The sequence below is a fragment of the Cricetulus griseus genome, assembly GCF_003668045.3.
Source record: "Cricetulus griseus strain 17A/GY chromosome 1 unlocalized genomic scaffold, alternate assembly CriGri-PICRH-1.0 chr1_1, whole genome shotgun sequence".
Classification (NCBI taxonomy): Eukaryota; Metazoa; Chordata; class Mammalia; order Rodentia; family Cricetidae; genus Cricetulus; species Cricetulus griseus.
The window spans coordinates 103,355,796-103,376,995 of record NW_023276807.1 but is presented as its reverse complement, the minus strand read 5'-3'; the positions used below and the strand labels follow the sequence as shown (position 1 = coordinate 103,376,995).

At 43.1% G+C, this 21,200-nt stretch overlaps 2 protein-coding genes and 1 non-coding gene across 5 annotated transcripts in view; 1 reads left to right on the top strand and 2 right to left on the bottom strand.

The window, feature by feature from the left end:
- Fam193a (family with sequence similarity 193 member A) overlaps positions 1–20,464 on the bottom strand; it is a 116,276-nt gene extending 95,812 nt beyond the window's left edge. For 2 of the 3 annotated variants that reach the window (XM_027387176.2, XM_027387175.2), the window contains exon 1: positions 20,379–20,452. The gene's annotated coding sequence lies outside the window, so the exon portion shown is untranslated. Of the gene's footprint in view, positions 1–20,378 lie in introns of all 3 variants that reach the window. The other variant, XM_027387174.2, reaches the window with a different exon arrangement.
- Positions 1,897–2,001, top strand: LOC113832309. The gene has a single exon (XR_003479526.1). It is a non-coding gene; the product is annotated as a small nucleolar RNA U13 (small nucleolar RNA).
- Positions 17,107–18,827, bottom strand: LOC113832276 (guanine nucleotide-binding protein G(I)/G(S)/G(O) subunit gamma-5-like). The gene has a single exon (XM_035453277.1). The coding sequence runs from the start codon at positions 18,654–18,656 to the stop codon at positions 18,450–18,452; it is 207 nt and encodes a 68-aa protein (XP_035309168.1). The 5' UTR covers positions 18,657–18,827; the 3' UTR covers positions 17,107–18,449.
- Positions 20,465–21,200: the final 736 nt, after the last annotated feature.

Genomic DNA, 21,200 nt, shown 5'->3' with positions numbered 1-21,200 from the left:
GGGGCTCAGAGATGGCGCAGCAGATAAGCACACTTGCTGCTCTTCCAGAGGACATGAGTTCAGTTACCAGCACCAACATTATAATGGTGGCTTAAATGTTTGTAACTCCAGCTCTGGGGGATTGATGCAGTTGACCTCTGTGGACACTTGACTCCTGTATACATACCCACATGCAGATACATGCCTACACATAATTAAAGTAATAAAAATAAAATCATTGGGGGAAAAAAAAAGCAGGCGGTGGTGGTGCACATCTTTAATCCTAGCACTTGGGAGGCAGAAGCAGAGTTCAAAGCCAGCCTGAGCTACAGAGCAAGTTCTAGGACAGCCAAGGATACACCAAAAAAAGCTCTGTTGAAATCAATCAATCAATCAATGAAATTGTGGGATGGCCTGCTGAAGACCCACAGGCACTGGATGGCAAACCTCTGATTTAGAAGAACAGCCCCACTAGATAAATTGAGTATTCTACATAAATGACCAATACATGATATTTGTTCTCCTTCAGATAGACAAATTTGGGAAAGAAGGGTTTAAAATTTCATCTTTAGATGAAAGTATCAACTCTCACTGTAAGCTTAATGAACATTCCAGAAGAAAATCTCCTTCCTGGCCCCACAATTTGAGGTTCTGACAGTTTAGAAGTCTTTATATCCAATAAGTGAATAGTTACACTAAGCAGCTGACAATGGACCTGACCATGAGGATTCATGCCTCTGAACCAACAGCTAAAAAGCAAAGTTGTAATGTGTAGACCAGAATAGTTGAAGTTACAGACTGCATCATTAAGAACTACATGTCTAGGAATAAAACTCTGAAGTGTACCCACAAAGTAAAACAACAAGAAAAAATTACCAACTATGGCAATAGTGAAGAGGGAAAAGAACATGAAACAGGTAGAATCCTAAAAGGTGGATTTTTTTTTTTTTTTTGAAAATGTCTTTTCTAAACTAAGCTCCTTTCCATAATGTTGATGTGTCTTCCCAGATTAGTAACACTGGTGCTGATAAATGTTCCAACCATCTGAATCATCTGAATTTGTTATAAAACAGAATGAAGACAAAAGTAACAAAACATTACTCCAGAACCATATGTCCCTCGCCCAACAAAATTTAGTCAGCATGAGTTCTGTATTTGTACCTACATTGTTCTAAATGCCTATAAAATCAAGACTGTATTGGAATAAATAACCACAGACTAGCAGAATGCTTCTTATATGTCAGTATAAGTCACCACCAAGGGGAAACCAACAGTCTGAATGTTAGAAGTAGTGAAAGAGGAAACTACACAACAGCTCCATATTAGAGCCTGAAACTTAGAAGCCAGAAAACCTAAAATTTCAATTCTAACTCCATCTCCCAACAAGCCATGTGCAACCTTTTTTTTTTTTCCGAGACAGGTTCTCTGTGTAGCTTTGGAGCCTATCCTGGCACTCGCTCTGGAGACCAGGCTGGCCTCGAACTCACAGAGATCTGCCTGCCTCTGCCTCCCGAGTGCTGGGATTAAAGGCATGTGCCACCAACGCCCGGGACCATGTGCAACCTTGAAAAGCCTTTTTTCCCTTGTAGGATGCATTCTTTTGAGGAACAGACATTTTTATAAGCTCTGAAAACACTTTTAAAAATCAATACTGAAAATTATGGTTCATCAGAGAACCCTTAGAATAAAAGTAGTGAGTGATTGAAGCTCACTATCCACTCTTCACCCCCCAGCAAGTGCTTAGCCCTTCCTGGTCTACTTCTTCATTCACTTATGAATATATTTTTAAAAATCTACTCAGGATTGCCAAAGAGTCAAACAAGATGCTGAGATACTATAGGTTATGAACTTAGCGCAGAGTCTGAAGTCTACATCCTAGAGCACAGTAATCACCAGTCAAAACAGCTACTAGTTGTCATCCCTTTTCAGTTCTGAAGTGTGATTATTAGGTGTTTACACCATTATGTAACACACACCTCCTTCAACCCTCATTGCCAACATTACTACATTTTCCATCTGACATGGAGAAAAAAGGCTGTTACTTATTACCATTAAAATAACAAAATGGGGGGGGGGGGCGGCTGGAGAGATGGCTCAATTGTTAATAGCATTAGCCACTCTGCCTGGGTTCTGTTCCCAGTCATTCACATAATGGTTTACAACTACCTGTAACTACAATTCTCAGAGGCTTTCTAGTCTTTGTGTACACACAGGCAACACACACACACACACACACACACACACACACACACACACACACACACAGAGAGAGAGAGAGAGAGAGAGAGGAGAGAGGGGGGGGGGGAGGGAGGAGGGAGGGAGGGAGGGAGGGAGGGAGGGAGAGAGAGAGAGTGAGTGAGTTTATATGGACTTTTTGAGACAGGGTTTCTCTGTTTAACAGTCCTGGCTGTCCTGGAATTCAGTTTGTAGACCAGACTGACATCAAACTCACAGTGATCTGCCTGCCTCTGCCTCCCAAGGTCTGGGATTAAAGGCGGATATGACCACTGCCTGACCAATAAATCATCCTTTTAACTGACAAAATGTAGGGCTGAAAAAAACAACTCAGCTAGTAAAGCACTTATCACACAAACATGAGAGCCCAATTACTATCACTAGCACTCACAGAGCAAGTCCAGGAGTGCATGCCACATCAGATCAGTATGATGAAAACAAAAATGAAGTGAATGAAACTGTTTCAGATTGAACCTTACCATGAAGACAAGCCTGAGGTCTCAAATTTGCAGCAACTATCCTGCCTCAGTCTCCTGCATGCTGGGCTTATAGGTATGCATCAACACAACCAGCTAGAATTATTGTTTTTAATGTTTTTCCTGTGCTGTGGACCCAACCTAGAGTTCCCATTTGCAAGTACTTTACTACTGACTATATGCCCTTAAAAACACTGTATACATTTACTGTATCACACTGTGTGATATTTCAGTAGGTGACATACACTGTGATGTTCCAGTAGGTGGTGTATCAAGTATATATTTTGTTTACTGTATCTCAAATCCTTCTAGGATTGGAGATGTAGTTCCTGCTTTAACATGCAAAAGGTGCTTTTGAGCCCAAGATCTTTAAAAAACATCGAAGAGAAAGAAGACAGAGGGTGGAAAAAAGGGAAGAAAGAAGTGAAAAATGGAATAGGCCAGGTGGTAGGTGTACATGCCTTTAACCCTAGCACTCAGGAGGCAGAGGCAGGCAGATCTCTGTGAATTCCAGGCCATCCTGGACTACAGAGCTCATTCCAGGACAGCGAGGGCTACACAAAGAAACCCTGTCTCGAATAAAAATAAACAACAACAAACAAACAAAAAAAGAACTAGGGGAAATCCTGTCTTCAGAGTGTGGTAAAGTGCTACAAGTTTGTAATTACAGCACTTGTCAGGATATCAGAAGTCCAGGGTTTAAGGTCAGTGTCTAGCTACATGGAGCAGTGGTTCTCAACATTCCTAATGTTGAGACCCTTTAATGTGAGACAAGAATTTGGGGATTGTCTTTGTTTTTCTTGGCTCTTTCCTTCAAGGTGTACACCATCTCATAATCATTATTTTTCCATGGCTGTCTTTCCCAGCATGCATATATGTACAAGCAAACATTTCTCTAACATTTATGTTTGAGTCCCACACAGCCAATGAAGACCTGCCTGACAGCAATCCCTGGACACCCCGGAAGGAAATTGGGCCATACCTCCTAGACTGCACTGGATCCAACTTACTCCATTTCAACTGACACTTCGACCAGAGCTTCGGGTACTGACTTCAATCAAGTTGAGAATTTCAACCTAGATCTTCAATCAAGCAAATCCCATCTAACATGGACTGGATATAATCCATTAGAGACTTTCACTATACTAACATTTTCTTCCCACAGGACCCCATGAAGCAACCGCTGTCCCATTCCAGCAGGAAGTAAATTGGAGGATACTACCCTCCCTTCCCCCATTATTGTCTATTAGGGTAGTGTAAGCCTAGTTAGGGATAGCTTACTATTGTTTATGGTTGGGATTGGAAGGAGGTGTTCAGGCTTGGATACCTCTTTTCAGATGACTTTAGGGTTTAGCTGATGTAGACATAGTTAGGATGTGTCATAGCAGATTATTGTATCTTCTTGCATTTCACCTTTATGATTGTTAATTTTGAATACTTTACACTGTTAAGCTTTAATCCTCTTTTAGACTAAAAGGGGAATTGTAGGGGACAGTGTAAGTCACGCCTGCTAGAAGCTGGCTACAGGTGTGTCTAACCACTCCCTAATGGGCATGGTCAAGGTGAGGTCAGGATGACTCGAGATAGGGTTTAAAGGGACAGACAAGGCACATGGGAGCCCCTTCTTTCTGGCCTCCCTGCCTTGCTGCCCCTGGCACAATCTGGCTTGCATTCAGCTGGCATTTATCTAATAAAGGATATCTTAATCTCACAGGTTACTAAGCTCCTTCATTAGACTCCCCCAACCATAAAATTATTTTTGTTACCACTTCATAACTGTAAGTTTGCTATGGTTATGAATAGTGATGTAACTATCTGATATTCAGGATAGTCTTATGTGACCTAAGTGAAAGCATTGCTCACCTCAAAGAGGTTACAACCCACAGGTTGAGAGAACCACTGACAATAGAGTTTGAAGCTAGTCTGAAAAATAAAAATACAAAAAAAAGATAATTTTCTGACTTTTTTGAAATTCGTAGTATATTACTACTCTCTATAGCTATCCTCTTGTACAACAGAACTCCAAAACTTATTCCTACTATCTAACTTGGCTTGGCAGACACTTTCAACCTCCCCTCTCCTTACCCTCCCCAGCTTCTGTTTTCAGTGTCCATTTGATTAACTGCATTGGGTTTCACATAAGACTGGGATCATGGCCTGGTGGTGGCGGCGGCAGAGGCACTGGACTTTAATCCCAGCACTCAGGAGGCAGAGGCAGGTGGATTTCTGAGTTTGAGACCAACTTGGTCTACAACAAACAAATTTCAAGATGGTCAGGGATACACAGAGAAACCCTGTCTTAAAAAACAAAAAGCAACAAACAAACAAGACTGGGATCATGTGGAGCTTGCCTTTCTCTGCCTATCCCTGAAGTAAATCAGATTGGGGCGGGGGAGTATAGTTGAACAGAACCCAGTGTCTGTGCTCCATAATTCCTTTATGTGTTTGCTGACACTTAAGCAGACTCTAAATTCTGGCTACATAACACTGGAGCAAGGAGCTTCTTCAAAACACTATTTTGAGTGTGATGGCTTATACCAACAATCCCAGCACTTGGAAGGCTGAAACAAGAGAGTTATAGTGAATAAGAAGAACAACTCAGGCTATGCAGTAAAATTTTAAAAAGCAAAAGGTTTCTTTACCTTTGCAACTATATAGACAGTAGTGAGACTGCTGGATGTCACGGTGGTTCCATTAATGAAGTTTTTAAAGAGAAACAAAATTTGTTGGGCATGGTGGCATATACCTGTAACTCCAGTACTCAGGAGGCCGAGGCAGGAGGAGCACTTACATATTTATATAGTGAGTTCTAGGCCAGCTAAGGCTACAAATAAGATCACATCTCAAAACTCCAAACTTCTTTAAAATTTTTGATTTTATTTCTTTTTTGTTTGTTTGTTTGTCTAGACAGGGTTTCTCTGTAGCTTTGGAGTCTGTCCTGGAACTAGCTCTTGTAGACCAGGCTGGTCTCAAATTCACAGAGATCCACCTGCCTCTGCCTCCCGAGTGCTGGGATTAAAGGCATGAGCCACCAATGTACGGCTGAAAATTTTTGATTTTATTTCATATATGAAATACATATGAGAGTTTTTACCTGAAAGTATGTGTGTGTGGTGTCCACAGAGATCAGAAGGTATCAGATTTATTGAAACTGGAATTAAAGATGATTATGAGCCATTAGGTGGGTACTTGGAATCAAACCCCAGTCCTCTCCAAGAGCAACAAGTGCTCTTAACCACCAAGTCATGTCTCCAGGCCTACCAATAAAACCTTTTAGTTAAGTAGATTATTAGCAAGTCTGAAATTGATCCAGGAAGCAAAAGCAAACCTAGACCAAAGACTACCAGAATTTTCAGGTTATAATTAATGAGTAGCCATCTTAAAGAAATAGTTTTTTCAAGCATTAAGAAAGCTTTCACAAAAAAAAAGAAAAGAAAAGAAAAAGAAAGCTTTCACTTGATGAGCTGAAGGTTAAATTTTGTTTTAACATCAAAACATCCTAGACATATGACACTGGAGTGTGAATTCAGGTTGAACACTGCCAGCATAAGACTGCTTTGTAAGGCAATATCTTCTCTGATAACTGGACCCACTTCAGCACCACTTCGAGTGCTTTAAGCAGGCTAACACCATCTTAGGAGTCCCTGAACCTGGGCTCCATTTACTGTGACATCAAGTTTTTGAGCTTACATCCTCCATGCATTTAGACAAAACTACATCAATGGCTCATTATTAGAGGTACTTAAAGGTGCCTTCATCAGACTCCCTAAAGCAATTTCAGAGCCATGAACCCATTAGGCTGGCAAACATAGCCCAAGACTATGAGCTGGGACAAGGCTGTCCAAGAAGCTTGATGATTCAAGCACCACCCTGATGACTTCTTCCCCCTTCTTACCTCTCTAGGGACCTTTCCCCACCACTCACTCACCACTCTGGAGCTTATATAATGTTCTGAGGGCTGTTTTACTGCCTTCCCATACCAATCATTGCTTTTGTGGTGGGGGGAGTGGGGGTGGGAAGAGATACTGTGTGTATGTGTTCTCTTTATGTACACTTGTATGAGTTTGTGTAGAGGCTAGAGATCAACGTCAGGTGTCTTCTATTATTCTCCACTTTATTCTTCAGTCTCTCACTGAACTCTAAGTTCACTGATTCAGATAGACTGGCTGTCAGCAGTCCGTCCTATCTCTGGACACATTACACACACATAGAGGGGGGGCATAAATGCTCCAGTGCACACACATGCATACCAAAAGGCAACACATACACGTAATTTGCCTGAAGAGAGCAAGGAGAGTGCAATACATTCCTTCCATTTTCAGGTGAAAATAAGTTAAGACCCCACAGCCCTTTCCCCTAGCTTTCAGCATCTTGGGCAAAGGGTACCACAGGAGAAAATGAAATAATTCAGGATCATGTCCTTTTTCCTTCCTTGACCTCAACCTTTAGTCCTACTCATGTGCTTGGGAGAATGGGACCAGGGAATGGTTAGGGCATTGCACTTTGGTCAGAAGGCCTAAACCTGAAGCCTAGTCAAGATGGTTCAATACCTCCTCCCCAAAGAAATGTTAAGACACAGACATGATTAATCAATGCCAGTACTGCTCAGCCTCAGTGTAACTTCAGTTTTTATTAAATAACTAGTGACTATATAAATTTCTTTAATGTCTTAGATTCATGAATGGCATGTGGTAATATTTACTGAGAGCCAGGCGGTGGTGGTGCATGCCTTTAATCCTAGCACTTGGGAGGCAGAGGCAGGTGAGTGAATCTTAGTGAGTTTGAAGCCAGCCTGATCTACAAAAGCAAGTTCCAGAACAACCAAAACTGTTACACAGAGTAATCCTGCCTTAAAAAACCAAAGATATTTACAGGGTTCTACTCTATGTTAGCTACTCTGTATCTCCATCTGTATGTTTTATACAGATATCACAAAGCCATGGCTTTAGGTTAATTTATCCCACTATTCCACTAAATAAGAACGTTCTATAATTAACTTATTTTATGCAATACACTACTGACATTCTCAGTATTCACATCAGAACTTTTTGAAATTAACTATGAAAATAGCCAGGCATAGTGGCATATACCTGTAATTCCTGTACTCAAAAGGCTGAAACAGGAGGAGACTTTCAAAACCAGCCTGGGATATAAAACCAGACCTTGTCTTAGCAAGTGGGAGGAGAGGGAAAGACAGGGGAGAGTAGAACAGAACAGAAAAGAGCATAGTCGTAGTAGCTTATGTCTTTAATTTCAGTACTCAAGAGACTGAGATAGACAGATTTCTGAATTTACTGAGAGCCTGGCCTATATAGCAAGTAAAGAGCTTCAACAGCTCTTTAAGAAATACATAATTGGGGCTAGAGATATGGCTCAGTAATTTAAGAACATGTATTGTTCTTGCAGAAGACCTGAGTGCCTGGTTCAATTCCTAGCCACATCAAGCAGCTTACAACTACCTCTAACTCCAACTTCAGGGGATGCCTCTAACCTGCTCAGGCACACACATACATATACATATAATAAGTAACAAAAAATATTTTTTAATTAGAAACATAGAATTAAGCCAGATGTGGTAATGTACCATATAAACCCAACACAAAGGAGGTGCTGGGCAGGAGGATACAGAGTTCAAAGCCAGTTTGGGTGGTGGTGGTGCACGCCTTTAATCCCAGCAGTGGGGAGGCTGAGGCAGGCAGATCTCTGTGAGTTTGAGGCTAACCTAGTCTACAAAGTGAGTTCCAGGATAGCCAGAGCTGTTAAACAGAGAAACCTGTCTTGAAAAAACAAAACCAAAAAGAGTTCAAAGCCAACCTCAAGTACATAGGGAGCCTGAAGCAGCAGTTGAGATTCTCTCAAACAATAATCCGAAATTACCTTTTATGACTAATCTTCATCATGAGAGACATATGAACTAATGCTCTTCCATTACAGTTCTGGACCATAACTGGCTACCTGCCCCCACACTGCATCCAGCTTGCCTGGAACATTTTTCTGAGGGCAAACTCATGGCATGCCTTAAATTCTGGTCATCATGGTAAGGACACACACACCTCACATGTTGGTCTTACATGTTTTATAAGATCTTTCAGTTCAGTATGACTGAAAAAAAAAATCACAAATAAATTGCTGAACGCTTAAATTCACACAGTAGAATATGTCTACCCTCAAAAATAATTTTTTAACTTTCAGAAACTTCTTTAAAATTTTCTGACAGATGGTGGTAGTGCACACCTTTAATCCTGGCACTGGGGAGGCAGAGGACAGGTGGCTACTGTGTCTGACAGTTCTGGAAAGGCATGACAGATGTTGCACACTGGCTCTACTACTCTATAGCAGAGAGCTTAGACATCTGTACTGGAGGCGTGTCTTGAAGTCCAGCAGAGATGGGTACAGCAGATCTTTTAAAACTGTTGTAGACACTCAGCTCTCTGCCTATGCTCACCGGTCAGAAATGCTACTACAACCAAACACCAACAAACAGAAATATAGGCTAAAAACTTTGAACCATTTTAACAAAACTTTGTAAAACACTAATCTAGTAACTAGACTAACTTTAGAAATGCTGCAAAAGTTATGAGTGGCATTTTACTTCTAGGTGTTTTTGCTTTGTCGACTGTAAATGTTACACTTTCCTGCTCTAATCTCTCAAAGGTTTTAGGCAGGATTGGACTCAGCAGTGAAGAGCACTGGTGAGCCAGGTGGTGGTGGGCCACACCTTTAACAGGAGGCAGAAGTAGGCAGAGATCCGTAAGTTCAAGGCCAGCCTGGTCTACAGAGTGAGTTCCAGAATAGCCAAGGCTAAAACAATATAACAAAAGCACTGGGTGGTCTTCCAGAGGACCCAGGCTGGATTCCCAGCATCTACATGGATAATCATAACCACCTGTAACTCCAGTTCAAAAGGGGTGACACCCTCTTCTAGCCTCCATGGATCCTGTATGGACATGGTGCACAAACATACAAGCATACTAACAGACAAAACATCAATATACATAAAAATTTTTTTTTTAAAAAGTCCATGTAAATCCTCATTTCATTTCAAATAATCCTTGAAAGTAGATTCTCAGTTTTACTTAAATTGTTTTCATATTTCACACAGTTAATGAGCAGCTTTTGAAGGAAGTGTGGGCTCAGTCACAATGAGCCAGTGTTCCATGTGCTTTTACTATACTAGCAGTGTCTTCAACCCATGGCTTCTATCCTGAGAACCAATTTAACTAAAAGCAGACAACAGAACCTATGGACATGAAAACAGTTTCCATAGGCTCATATAGTTGCATGCACCCCCAATTGATAAACTGTTTGGGAAGGATTAGGAGGTGTGTCATTGTTAAAGTGGGTATGTCCTTGTTGGAGGAAGTATGTTGCTGGAGTGAGGTTTGAGGTTTCAAAAACCCATGCCCTGCAGGCCCAGGTCTTCCCCACTCCCCACCTCTCTCTTACCTACCTGGCAGATCAAGACATAAGCTCTCAACTTTAGCAGCATGCCTGTCTGCTTCCCACCATGACGGTCACAGACTAAACCCTCTAAAATGTAAGGAAGTTTCTAATACCTTGGTCATGGTGTCTTTTCACAGCAATACAATACTAAAACACATTAAGGACTACTTAGTGATAAATGCTATCAGGAACTGAAAGGCAGGAGAGATGAGACACTGACAGGACAATTACAAGAAAAGATGCAGCTCAGCGGCAGTGGCATAACCTTTAATCCCAGCACTTGGGAGGTAGAGGCAGGCCGATCTCAGTGAGCTTGACATCAGACAGGACTGTTACACAGAGAAACCCTGTCTTGAAAAGCAAAAAAAGAAAAAAGAAAAAGAAAGGAAGAGAAAAAAGAAAAAGAAATGGTACTTCTGTGTGGTGTTTTTGTTTATTTTTCTTTCTTTTTTTTTCTCTTTTTTTTAGTTTTTTGAGACAGGGTTTCTCTGTGTAATCCTGGCTGTCCTGGAACTCCCTCAGGCTGTCCTCAAACTCAGTGTGTTTCGAGTGCTGAGATTAAACATACACAGTCAAAAATCCACTTACGGTGTGGAGAAATAGCTCAGTAGTAAAGAGCACTGAATGCTCTTCCAGATGACTCAAGGTCAATTCCCAGTACCTATCTGGCAACTAACAACCAACTGTAACTCCAGTTCCAGGGACCCAATGCCCTCTTCTGGCCTCCTTAAGTATCAGGCACACCAATGGTGCACAGATATAAATGCAGGCAAAATACCCACACTTAGAAATTTTTTAAAATAAGTTTTAATTAAAACCTTTTTGCATATGAAATTTATTCATCGAAGGCATTAGCTAGGGGCTTTTAATATTTTCCTCTACACCAACCACTGACTAGAGGCATCAGTACCCCTTAACATTCCCTAAACTGTGAAGAGACGCTAAGTTCTGGGCAGCAAACAATGGGGACAGTCTGCTCTGTTGGGCCACTTCCTACAGCAGAACTTCCAAATATTTCAAGAGAGAATTTTATTTCAGCAAACTATTAACAGTTAAGTTTGGGGCCACTGAGATGACTCACTCAGTAAAATGCTTACTATGCAAACCTAATGACCTGAATTCCAGCCCCAGAACCCATATAAAAGTGAAAGGGCTCCGGAAAGTTGTCCTCTGACCTCCTCAGGTGCACTGTAGTATATAGGCATACACACACACACACACACACACACACACACACACACACACACACACACAGATAACAGGAACCAACATGGTGCAAAGAGTGGACCAACAATAAGTACTAAGAGATGTCCTCTGATTTCCATATGCACACCATGGTCCTGAGTGCATACACACTGAATACGTTTTGCTTTGTTTTTTGAAACAGGGTTTCTCTGTGTAACCACCTGGCTGTCCTGAAACTCACTCTGTAGACCAGGCTGCCTGGAACTCACAGAGATCCGCCTGCCTCTGCCTCCCAAGTGCTGGAACTAAAAGCATATGCTACCACCTCCTGACTTGAATAAGTTTTTTTGTTTTGTTTTGTTTTGATTTTGGTTTTTCGAGACAGGGTTTCTCTGTGGCTTTGGAGTCTGTCCTGGAACTAGCTCTTGTAGACCAGGCTGGTCTCAAACTCACAGAGATCTACCAACCTCTGCCTCCCGAGTGCTGGGATTAAAGGAGTGCACCACCAACGCCCCCCCTTGAATAAGTTTTATAAAACCTAAATTTATTGATGTTTATTGAAATTTTGTGGGAAAATTGCATTCACACTTAACACTTTAATGAGTCTTAGTGGATGGAGAAATAACAGAGATTAAGAAGAACCGACTGCTCTTCCAATGTGGCTCACAACCATCCATTACTCCAGTCCCCAGGGATCTGATGCCCTCTTCTGGTTTCCTCAGGTATTATATGCACATGGTGCAGACATACATGCAGGCAAAACACCCATCCATATAAAACAAAACATTTAAGGAAAAATTTAAAAACCATTAATGAGCCATTTACAGTAATCTTCAGAGAAAATTCAATCTGCTTCGTAAGCCTGAAAATCTGAATTCCATTCCCATAACCTTCATGAAGGTGAAGAAGAGGGTTGACACCACAAAATTACTCCCACACGCTTCAAGTGATAAAATGAAGGACACACAAACATACATCATATGTACAATAAAGTGAAATAAATAAAAAAACACAGGCCAGTGAGATGGTTCAGTGGGTAAAAACTCTTGCTTGGCAAGCCTGATGATCTGAGTTCAATCCTTAGAACTCTCTTACAAAAGATAAAAGAGATACAAGGGAAAAGTTGGCTGAAGGAGATACTGATAATAACCTCATAAATATACACATGCACTCAGACATGTTTTGGGGTTTTTTTGTTTGCTTTTTCTTTTTTTGGGGGGGGTGTTTCGAGACAGGGTTTCTCTGTGGCTTTGGAAGCTATCCTGGAACTCGCTCTGTAGACCAGGCTGGTCTTGAACTCACAGAGATCTGCCTGCCTCTGCCTTCTAAGTGTTGGAACTTAAGGCATGCACCACCTCCCAGCTTTTTTTTTTTAAGCCAAGTTTTGGTATGTTGCCCAAGCTGGCCTCAGGCTTCCAAACTCAAGCAATACTCCTTCCTACCTCTGGCTCAGATATAACTACAATTACAGGTGTACCCATTTTATAAATCTAAAATTACACTAAAATAACAAGTGTATTAAAACCTGAGCATGTGGGCTGGAAAGCTGGGTCAGTAGTGAAGAGCACCTGGGTTTAACCCCTAGCACCCACATGGTAGCTCACAACTATCTGCAGCTCCAATTCCAGGGATCTGACACTCTCACACAGACATATACACAGACAAAACACCAATGAACATAAAATATAGAGGGAGAGAGGAAGAGAGAGAGGAGGAGGAAGAGGAAGGAGGAGGGCGGAGGAGGGAGGAGGTAAAGGAGGGAGAAGGAGGAGGAGGCGGACCTGGGCACATGCTGGAGTGGAGCTCAGCAGGCAGTGTTTGCTCAGCATTCACAAAACCCTGGGTTCAGTACTCAGCACCAAATAAAATAAGAGAGATGGTGCTTGCCTTGTAATCTCAGCACTGGAGGTGGAGGTAGGATAATCCAAAATTCAAGGTCATCCTCAGCTATATAGCAAGTCTCAAAAAAAAAAAAAAAAAACAAAAAAAAAAAACTAACAACCTTGCCTCAGACCCTAGGTTCAAGCCCCAGTACCAGAGTGGAAGAAAAGGGAAAAAAGAGTAAGTCAATGAACCTAAAAATAGGGGGAAAAAATTACATTAGGAAAGGTTCTAGCGCGCGAGCACACACACACACACACACACACACACACACACACACACACACACACACACAGAGAGAGAGAGAGAGAACAAGTTACAAAGAGCTAATAATACAGCCTACTGATAAAGTGCTTGCCTATCATGAACAAGACCCCAGATTCAATCCCAACACTGAAAAAGAACAAAAGAAAATTACAGATTATCTCTAGCTTATATTGGTTTGACTTACGACACCTCATGATGGTGTCAAAATGATAAGGTACTCAGTACTACTTTGAACTTGAAAACCCCATCTTTTCCTACACTAGTGATGCTTGGTCTAACTCTTCAATGCTGGCAGTTGGTTTTAAGTCACAGCTGGTTGCAAGATCCAATGTAAACAACTGACACTCTAACAGTGATCCATGATGCTAATATAATGGTCAAAACCTTAAGTGTATTAAGCGCATTTGGTATAGAATGTTCTCATTTTATGAGAAGCATTATACCAATATAAGGAATAACAGAGGTAACAAGGACTAGAGAGAGTGACATCAGTAAGACCTCAATAGACATTAAAGGGAAGTCTTGGGCAGCCAGGACACAAACAACAACTATGACAGGCAACTAAAACACAAAGGCTACCAAGGCACTTTGCCTTTTAATACAGGAGATATTTCCACCTCGCTTTTCAGCACATAGAATTGTTAAGAGTGAATTTATGCTATCCCCAGTTATATAATGTGACTACCCTTTCCTGGTATGCCCATGTCAAACCAGAAGGCACTAACAGAGATAGTTTGTCTGAAGCCATCTGACCAGGGATAACAAATCAGTTATAAAGCATCCAGTTTTACAAGAGCTCAGATAACAGGGCACCAGTGAGTAGATGATGGTGGGCATGGCCATACTTGCATGTCTGCCCTTGTTCTTTTGAACTGGGAGAAGCACTAATGTTTATAGCCTCATCTTACACATCTTTGATGAACAGTGGGTGGCCACGAAGACCAAGATAAAGCTCAACATAAAGGAAAGCTGCCCATGCAGGGCTTCTCTATCAAGTTGGACCACAAGAAGAATGAAAGGAAGAAGTAAGAGCCACTTCTGGAACAGCTCACGTCCAGCAACTCAGCATATTTACTAGAAGCCCAAATGTCAAACAGTACTGATGCCAACAAATGACACACATAATAAATAATAATAATAATAAATTACACACAAACTCAAACAATTAGATGAAACAGACCAATTCCTTGAGGACCATTTGTACTGATAGGCTGTTGCTGTGATAAACACCATTAACCAAAGACAATTTAGGGGAGGAAAGGGCTTATTTTAGCTTCCAGGTTACAGTTCATGATCAAAGGAAGTCATCTAGGAGCCCAAAGGAAAGGGCTTATTTTAGCTTCCAGGTTACAGTCCATGATCAAAGGAAGTCACCTAGGAGCCCAAAGCAGGAACCTGGAGGCAGGAACTGAAAATGAGGCCATGGAGGAAATATGCTTATTGGCTTGCTCCCTGGTTCTCATTCAGCTACCTTTCTCATACAGCCCAGATCCAAGAGTACTGTGGAATAATCCTTTTGTACACTGTGAAGATTTGTTATTGGTCATAGTGAGAAAATTCAAAGATCTCTTTCTAAAGGAAAAAAGGGGATACAATGTAGAAATGATAAGAAAAAAAGGGTAGATTACTGATTCTATTTTTAAACCAAAAGAGCAACTACTAGTCCTAAATATTACATTGGGACTGGGTGGTGGTGGTGCACACCTTTAATCCCAGCACTTCGGAGGCAGACGCAGGTGAATCTCTGTGAGTTTGAACCCAGCCTGGTCTAGAGTGAGTTCCAGAAATCCTGTCTCCAAAAATCAAATAACAAACAAAAAGAAATATTTTACATTGGTATGGATTTTTGTATACTGACACAAATTTAATTTTATTATACTGTATGTATGTTTCTACTCTCGTTTGAGTTATTGTGCTTATGCAACTCATTTTAAAATGTAATGTGTAATTTAAAACTGCAGATTAGTAGTCATCTACAATAGTCAAACTTATAGTCATGTTAGGTATGTTCTCAAGGTCATAAATGGATATATTTAGATAGATGATCTTCAAACACTTCACAGACCTACCAAATATGGCATTTAATATGTTTAATAACCTAAGGCTTTTGATGACAGTGAGACACTTCTGCTCCTGGCAGCACTACTCCAGAGAATATAATGGGCATCGAAGAAACTCCATAAAGAGTTTGTTTTCATTATGGCAAAAGCTATCCATGTGGGGAAAAAAATTAAAACAAAAACACCTTGCTCTTGCCTCAACTGCTGACAGTACGATGTCCAAATTAGACAAGGACACAAAGGAAAGGCAACTGCCGAACTTTACCAAAACAGGGTAAGACAGTCCTTCAAAATTTCCTGCTTCTGAAAAAAAGTCTGTGAACATTCTAGGCTAGAGTTGGAGGATGCCCCAATGTTGCAGAGAACTAGGATGACTGTCCAGGAAGCCTGATGTCCCTGTCATTAGGTAACATTTCATCTTTCTGGTGACTTTGATGAAGTTAGAAACCAAATAGTTAAACTTAAATTTTTCCTTAGTTATCATAAAAAGCAAATTAAGTATAAAACTTTAGACTCACACCAAGATAAGTTAAAGTATTTTCTCTATTTGTTAGATACTTATTTTAAAAATACAATTCTCATTATGTAGACAACTTTCGTTCTGTACCTAATATCAAAACATTTAAGTGCCAAAGGGTGGTGGGGAAAGCTTCCATTAGTTTTATTTACTAACAGAAAAACAGTCTCAGGTTTTAATAGTACCATTCACCTTCCTGGTCCATAAATAAGGCTCACTACAGAAAAGTTTGAAAGTTTGAAGCATGGGGGAAAATAAGCTTTAGAATGCCCACCACAAAGTCTTTATGGACACTCTATGAGACTTTCCTATGGAAAGTTATATATGCATGCAGTATTTTACAAAAACAGCTCTATGCTATAAATACCTGCAATACTTTTCATTTACTATAATCATGAACATTATGGAAATCACACCTCAAAATAGAAATGCAAAATAATTGTATTTATTCTTCATATACCTCACTGAAAGTGAGCAGTCTAACCACTGCACAAGCTCATTAGGGTCCAAGATCTGATTCCAACATTTTAAATGACAATTTCTCCATTTCACAATTACAAAAAGAAACTTATCAATAGTATCCTGAAGCTGAATGTCTAATACAAAGTCCAGCTCATCATTCTCAACTACAACAGCCACAATCACACCTCACTTACATACTGCCACCAGGCACTGCCTACATACTTCCCTTCGATTACTTGTTTAATTCTTTTTGTTTGGTTGGTTTTTGCCCCCCCCCCCCAGGCAGGGATTCTCTGTGGTAGCTTTGGAGCCTGTCCTGGAACTCTGCTCTGTAGACCAGGCTGGTCTCCAACTCACAGAGATCTGCCTACCTCTGCCTCTCCAGTGCTGGGACTAAAGGTATGTGCCATCACCAACCAGACTTGTTTAATTCTTTTTTTGTTTTGTTTTATTTTGGTTTGGTTTGGTTTTTCAAGACAGGATTTCTCTATGGCTTTGGAGGCTGTCCTGGAACTAGCTCTTGTAGACCAGGCTGGTCTCGAACTCACAGAGATCTGCCTGCTTCTGTCTCCCAAGTGTTGGGACTAAAGTGCCCCACCACTGATGTATTTAATTCTCAACCCTAGGATCTGGGTGCCCTGTAAGGAGCACAGGTCTGCCTGGCATTGGTGGCGCACACCTTTAATCCCAGCACTCATGAGGCAGAGGCAGGTGGATGAATCTCTGTGAGTTCAAGACCAGCCTGATCTACAAGAGCTAGTTCCAGAACAACCCTCCAAAGCCACAGAGAAACCCTGTCTCGAAAAAACCCGGAGCACAGGTCTGTTACCATGTCTAAGAGAATACACACACACACACACACACACACACACACACACACACACACACACACACACACACACACACACACCCCTGAATACCAGAGGTTACTTCTGAACCAATGATTCCACATGCTGGTTTCCATCTCCTTTTGCCCTTTTTTGTTTACAGAAGCTAAGCATACCACAAATGCCCTAATTGTCTCAACGAAGGTGGCATAACCTACAATTCTGTGCCCAGAACGTACAGCAATGTGGTTAGGATTCCCTAAGGATAAAAACAGTCCTTCAACTGTCTTCTCTCTTAGTCACCTTTTGGTTTGACGACCTGTGGAGAATAGAGGATGCTCCTCAAGACTTCTCTCTGAGTAACACAGAACCAAGGCCGACACTGTTACTTGATGACATTGTTGTTCATACCTTTGCTGTGCCATACAAGGCACCCACAGAGCTTACCATCATCTGTAGGGAAACTGGATTTTTGGAGCGGCATTAAGGCCTCTAAGGAACTGAGTGTGGTGCTGACTCTATTCAAAGCACTCAGGAGGCAGAAGCAGGGGGAACTCTGTTGAGTTTGAGGTCAACCTGATCTACATAGTTTCCCAGGTCAACAAGAGCTAGAGAGACCCAGTCTCAAAACAAAACAGATCTCTAGGGTTGCAAGGACATTTTTAGCCCTATTGCCATGAAGACTAGTCTTGTATATGATTAAAACACTTTCAAAAAATGTTTAAACTGAAGATACTTTAAATTTAAAATACAATAAAAGTCAAATGTCTTTCATGATGTAGGTCAAAATTCGATAGTGCAGAGAAATCTGTGAACAAGTATTTTAATAACCTAACAGAGCAGAACAGAAGATGCTGGAATATCCTTCTATGAAACTTTTTTGTGTATCATTTTTTGTATGCTGTTTTATAGTATGCTACAGCTAGCGTATATAAAATAGTTCAACCTTGTGAGACAGAAATCCATGAAGATTCAGAGAGGTATATGTTAAGAAGTGACAAGCAGAAGATTGTGTGTTATGGCACGTGTTACAGGCTTTTGTATAGACTTCAGATGTACTCCTCTTGAACAGTCACTGGTTCATGAAAAGCGGTTCGAGAAACCTTAAGATACTTGACTACAAAAAGGAGCAGACTTTCTGGGGTCTGAAGGGATTTGTACTTGATGACACTCTGGTCAGGAGAGGGTCATGTTGAACATTCTGCAGACAGAACTGTTTCAAGTATGCAGCTGCCGGGGAAACCTTCACACAGTTGAACCCGGCTTCCAGCCCAAGTTGCTGAACCACCTCCTTCATGGCAGAGACGCTCCAAGAACCTGACATGGCGTGGCGCTCAGGACAGTCCTGGCGCTCAGGACACCCATGCCGACTTGTCAGTCCTTCCCAGTGAGGGGCAGCGGGTCCTTGTGTATGATTTTTAAAAACTATATTTAGACAGGCGGTGGTGGCACACACACTCGGGAGGCAGAGGCAGGTGGATCTCTGTGAGATGGAGACCAACCTGGTCTACAAAAGCTAGTTCCAGGACAGTCTCGAAAAACAAAAACAAACAAACAAAAAAAAAACAAAACTATATATATATATATATATATATATATATATATATATATATAATTTGCATTGGTGTTTTTTGGGCATGTATGTCTGTGTGAGGGTGTCAGACTTTCAGTTAAAGATGGTTGTCAGCTGCCATGTGGGTGCTGAGAATTGAATACGGGCCCTCTGCAAGAGCAGTCAGTGCTCTTAACCACTGAGCCATTTCTTCAGCCCGTGTATGATTTTTTTTTTTTTTTTAATGATGGGCTATGGTCAAAACTCTTGATGCATAATAGTTCAACACAGAATAATCCTGACAATACTAATATTATGCATAAGGCTATCTGAGCTTGAAGAGCTACAAAAAGCAGTTATTTCAGGTAAATATTCCAATATAAGTTGTTATTTTATTGAGTCCTAGAATGAGGTGTAAGGAGTAAGGCTTCTAATTTGTTACCACCCAGTCTTCACTGAGTGTACAGAAATGGGTATACTTGACTTCAGCTCCAGCAATCACTAATAACATTTCTATGAAGGGTTTGCATAGGCCAACCTCCTACTCTTTCCCTCCCAGCAGAAGTAAAAGCAGCCGGCGCTCAACGTCCCAAAACGAAAATGCAAAACCTCATCTAAAACTAGAACTCACTTTACTGTCCAGAGTCGTGGAAAAGGACAAACTGGAAACTCAAGCCCAAGGCCGAATCCCAGATGCTAAACAAATGTAACAATACGATGAGAAGAAAGCTCCAACAGTTGCACCAAAACTGCAGTAAGGAAAATCTAAGTACTCATGCGTTACTGCACTTTCCTACAACAAATGAGCATCAAAAATCATGCCACATGCAACGATTTATCTGCTCTCAATACACACTGCGCAAACACAATATTCTGAATCTCTGGCAAAAAAAAAAAATCTGTCTCATGATTTGACACCCAAATACTCCTAAAGCTGTTGGTTTCTTCATTGTGAATGTCTTTAAAACATGGTAACTTGCTTTAACAACCTTACAAGAACTCAACTTGAGAGAAACCCAAATTCATTCAGTGACCAATCCAATCAGTGGAAACGACCATGCCAACTGCATCCCACGTACAAGCACTATCTTCTGAAGCAGAATAAAAGCGGCAGCAGTCCATCGACCGCATGCATGCTAGACTAAGTAAAACTGAAAATAGTTACCCCAGCCCTCGCGACTACACACTCCTGAGGAAAGAGACCCTCAGCGACTCCCGAGAACCAACTGGAGCAGGAGGAGAGAGCAAGGCAGCCGCGCCCGCAGCGCGTCAGGCGGCACACAGAAACTTCTAGGGGGCACTTTTCGGTCAGCACCAAGGCCGCAGGCGGCGTGCCCCGGGGGTCTCTCCGGCGCCGCCCTCAGCGCCGCTCGCGCCCGGGAGGAGCTGTCAGCTAGGCAGCCGCCGGCCCGTTATCCGCCGGCCGCGCCCGCCTTCCCAGCCGCTCGTGAGGGGGCGGTGGCCGCTCCCGCCCGCGGACCCCCCGCTGCTTACCTCGAAGTAGCCTCCGGCGGCGCCGCCCGCGCCCGTGCCCAGGGGCCCGTGGGCCGCCGCGCCGCCCAGCAGGCCCGCCGCGCCGGGGCCCGGGGCCTGGGGGGCCGCGCAGCGCCGCCGCCGAGCCGGCCTTGCTGCCCGAGCCGCCACCGCCGAGCCACCGCCGCGCCGCGCTTGTTCTTCCGGCGCTTCGCGCTTGGCGTGGTACGGCGGGGGGAGGGGCGCGGGCGGGCGCCGGGCCGCGGCGGCGGCGGCGGCGGCGGCGGCGGTGGGGCGGGCGGGCGGAGGCGGCGGCGGCGCTGCGGCCGGCCGGCGGGGGGCGCGGCGCGGGGTCTCCTCCCGGGCGGAGGGCGGGCGGACGGAGCGGAGGGGCGGCTGCTGGCGGGAGCGACGCGAGTCTACCGGGGCCGCGCCGCCGCTGACCAGAGTTAGAGTCCAATATGGCGGACACAAGGGAAAGGGATCCCAGTTTACGTCGGGGGAGGGGGAAGCAGCGGCAGGGGGAGGGGCGCGGCGGCCGCCCCCCGCACTCCGCCCTCCCGGGCGGCGCGCCCCTGGCCTGGGACCCCGCCCCCGACGCCTGGCGCGGGGCACGCCGGGAGCTGTAGTTCCAGCCGCCCGCGGCTCCGCCCGGGCGTGCGGGGCGGGACCACGACTCCCGTAGAGCCACGCGCAGCTAGAAGAGCGGGGGAGGGGGGGAGGCGGGGACAAGGGTGACGTAAGGCGCCGCACGGCCCTGTGGACTCTGTAGTCGGAGGGCGGGCGGAGCTGGAGGCGGGCGGGGTCTAAGGGGGGTCGCGCAGTTCCGGCTCTGGCGGTCTC

Coding starts and splice junctions, on each gene's coding strand:
- LOC113832276 (XM_035453277.1), bottom strand. CDS start 18,656: ATGTCAGGTTCTTGGAGCGTCTCTGCCATGAAGGAGGTGGTTCAGCAA.